This window comes from Aptenodytes forsteri, unplaced genomic scaffold, assembly GCF_000699145.1.
Source record: "Aptenodytes forsteri isolate BGI_AS27 unplaced genomic scaffold, ASM69914v1 Scaffold483, whole genome shotgun sequence".
Classification (NCBI taxonomy): domain Eukaryota; kingdom Metazoa; phylum Chordata; class Aves; order Sphenisciformes; family Spheniscidae; genus Aptenodytes; species Aptenodytes forsteri.
Window position 1 is genome coordinate 552372 of NW_008795316.1, and position 2896 is coordinate 555267.

Sequence of the window (2896 nt, forward strand, 5' to 3'; positions counted from 1 at the left end):
TACCTGTGGAGGGGAGGAGGCAGGTCCTGACCTGCCCACTCTGGCAGCACTTCTCAGCGCCGGGGCAGCTGTGGTCAGAGAGGCAGAACAGCCTGGGGGGACGTGGAGCTCTGCTCCCCGCCGCTGGGCACTTGCCCACTTTGCCAGGGGCAGGCAGGGCGGCGGGGGGCCAGCGTCCCTGTGGGGCACGGCGCGGTGCTGGGGTGACCGCGGGGGCAGCGCCTTGGTCCCCGGTGCGGTGCTGGTGGGCCGGGGTGGGTGGTAGCTCCACAAACAGTGCCAGGAGCACCAGGAGGAGGGTGCGCTTACCCGGCATTGTGCTGCTGTCGGGGGGCTGTGCTGCTGGGCCCGCTGGCCAGGATTTAAACCCTGCCAGGGCGGGGGCTGGCCAAGCTGAGCTGCTCCTTCCCATGGCAGCACTGTATTGAGACCGTGGGAGTGCCAGGCACGAACAATCCGCCTTGGGGGAGACTCCTGGGGCAGTGCTGGGCTCGCAGCCTGTGGCTGACGCATCCTCCACAGCACGTCCTTTCCAGGTCACCAGTGACCCGCGAGCAGCCAGGCTGGGGGGACAGGCAGCGCTCTGGGAGCCCCACTGCCTGTGCTCTCCAATGGTGAGCAGGGATGGGACACAGGGGAGCAATGTCCTGTCCCTGGTCCTCAGTGTCCACCCAGTCCTGCCCGGGGAGCGTCGTCAGTTGCCTCCCGGCACACATGGAGCGGGAAGAGCTGCTGCGGAGAGCCATGGTGCTGAGCCAGGGTGGACCAGCCTGCACCCACACTGCAGGGAGAGGGGGAAACAGAACCGGGCACCCGGCTGTGCCAGGCAGGATGCAGGGCTCACTTTGCCTTGGGGCACAGCTGTGCTCTGTCCCCTGCCAAAGGTGGGGGCCCTGGGGTGCCAGCCTCTCGAAGGCATGTGGGACTGCTTGCTCTGGTCCTGGGGGCTGGGAGTGGGAGTGGGGTGGGTGCAGGAGGGCCGGGGCATCAGGAGCCCTGCGGGGAGCAGGAGGTGCCTGGGAGAGTGGGGCAGGAGCAGGAGTGGGGCCCAGCTCTGAGCAGGCAGGGGAGGGACGGGGCAGGGGCAGGCATGGGGCAGGCATGGGGCAAGGGCATGTGGGCTTCACTGCCCACAGCTCCTTTGGGCTCCTGCCATGGGCAACGTGCCACTGCCGGGCTGGGAGCACGTGGGGCAGGAGGGGGTTTGGGTGATGCTTGTGCAACGGCACACGCTAGCAGTCTCCCCGTCCCCCGGCCATCATAGAGCAGAGAACAGCCCTGCTCTGATGGGACATGGACGCAGCTGTGCTGCGATGGCCCTGCTCTGAGCACGTCTGGGCACAGGTGGAGGAGCCAGCGTGCCAGGGCAGCCCGGGCCGTAGGGCCGTGGGGCAGCCGGGGCTGTGGCGCAGCCCCGGGCAGGGGCGCAGGCTGGGGACACTTGGAGACACGGTGCAGCCAGTCAGCGCTGACGCTTGTCGTGTGCAGCCCTTCCAGGCGGCCCCAGCACTGGCACCAGCTCTCAGCAGCAGCTGTGGTGGGCAGGATGCGGCTGGGAGTGGGCAGAGTGGCTGCCCGGCCAGGAGCGTGGCGTGACGGAGAGGCGGCCACGAGCGCGGCAGGGAGAGGCTGCTTTATTGGTGAAAGTGCGGGGGGCTGTGGCGCACCCCAAGCAGGGGACCCTGGAGAGGAAGCTGAGGCTGAAGGCTCCGAGCTGGGAGCGCGGCCGGGCCGGGAGGGACTGTGCGGGGCCAGGGCCTGGGCGTGCAGGACTCACGTCGGGCAGCAGCTTCCCTGTGGCCAGGCTGGCAGGAGGCGGCTGCGCCTGCAAAGGGAGCAGAGAGCCATGAGTGGGACAGGCGCGCGGGTGCTGTGCCGCGGGTGCTGCGGGAACCCTGGGGTCGGTGGGTGCCTGACTGACCTCAGTGGAGGGGTGTCACACAGGAGACCTTGCCACAGCCGTTCCTGCAGCACTTCTGGCTCCCGGAGCAGTTGGAGTCCGTCTTGCACTGGTTCATGCAGACGCCTAGCATGGGGATCCCCGGACTGACGGGTGGGCAGGTTCCGGGCTTCTCTGCAAAGGCGAAGGGACACGGCCTGAGACCCGCCGGCCCCAGCACGAGGGGCAAGGCTGGCCCTGCAGCTTCCGGAGCCGCAGGCATGGCCCTGGCCCCTGGCTGCCGCGGAGGAGGGACCCCTGTGCCGGCCGGCAGCTCCCCCACCCCATGCTTCTGCCCACTGGTGCTCCTGCCAGCCTGACCCGATGGGGACACGTTGGGGAGGCCATGCAGTGTGGTGATCCCCCGTGGTCCCTGTGCTCAGCCTCCCACTCAGGGGTGCGTGGCTGGCACAGGACGCGCAGCCGCAGCACGCAGTCCCGGTGGCAGCCTTGGCCCCGCTTTCCCCCACAGCTGCCGTGGACAGCTCCAGCCATGCGCTCGTGGCGCGTGGGCTCAGCTCAGGCCTCAGCGAGGGGCACGTGCCCCCCCAGACAACCTGTGCCCTGGCTGCGTGGGGCCCCTGCCCTGCCGTCCCGCTGCCTGCCGCTGCCTGCCACCGGCACCGGGCTCCCGGCTCTGCACCACGCCGTCCTCTGCTGTGGCACAGCCAGGCCAGCTCTGTCCTTGCAGGCGGCGATGGAGGTACCGGAGCCTCTGGTTCACATCCGTGTGTTTGCAGCTGGAGATCCCACATCCTGTGCCCGTCTACCGGGGCTGCTCTCCAGCAGGACCGGCGCGGAGAGCGTACTCAGCCAGGTGGCTGTGGGGCCATGTCCGGCGCAGGGCCGGGGATGGCGCCGTTGGGAGACTCTTCCCAGGCGCGGGGTCGGGAGGCAGGACGGTGCCCACATCCCGGGCCGGCGGCCGCCCACGGCGCGGGTGGGGGGGGTGGGGGG

The 2896-nt window shown here is 70.0% G+C and overlaps 1 protein-coding gene across 1 annotated transcript in view; it reads right to left on the reverse strand.

Moving 5' to 3' along the window:
- Window positions 1-1686: 1686 nt before the first annotated feature.
- The window catches only part of LOC103899141 (WAP four-disulfide core domain protein 2), a 26981-nt gene continuing 25771 nt past the window's right edge, over window positions 1687-2896 (reverse strand). Inside the window, 2 exon segments of the mRNA XM_019472142.1 lie at window positions 1687-1825; window positions 1922-2074. Of these exon segments, the coding sequence (XP_019327687.1) occupies window positions 1923-2074 (152 nt within the window). The 3' untranslated portion in view covers window positions 1687-1825; window position 1922.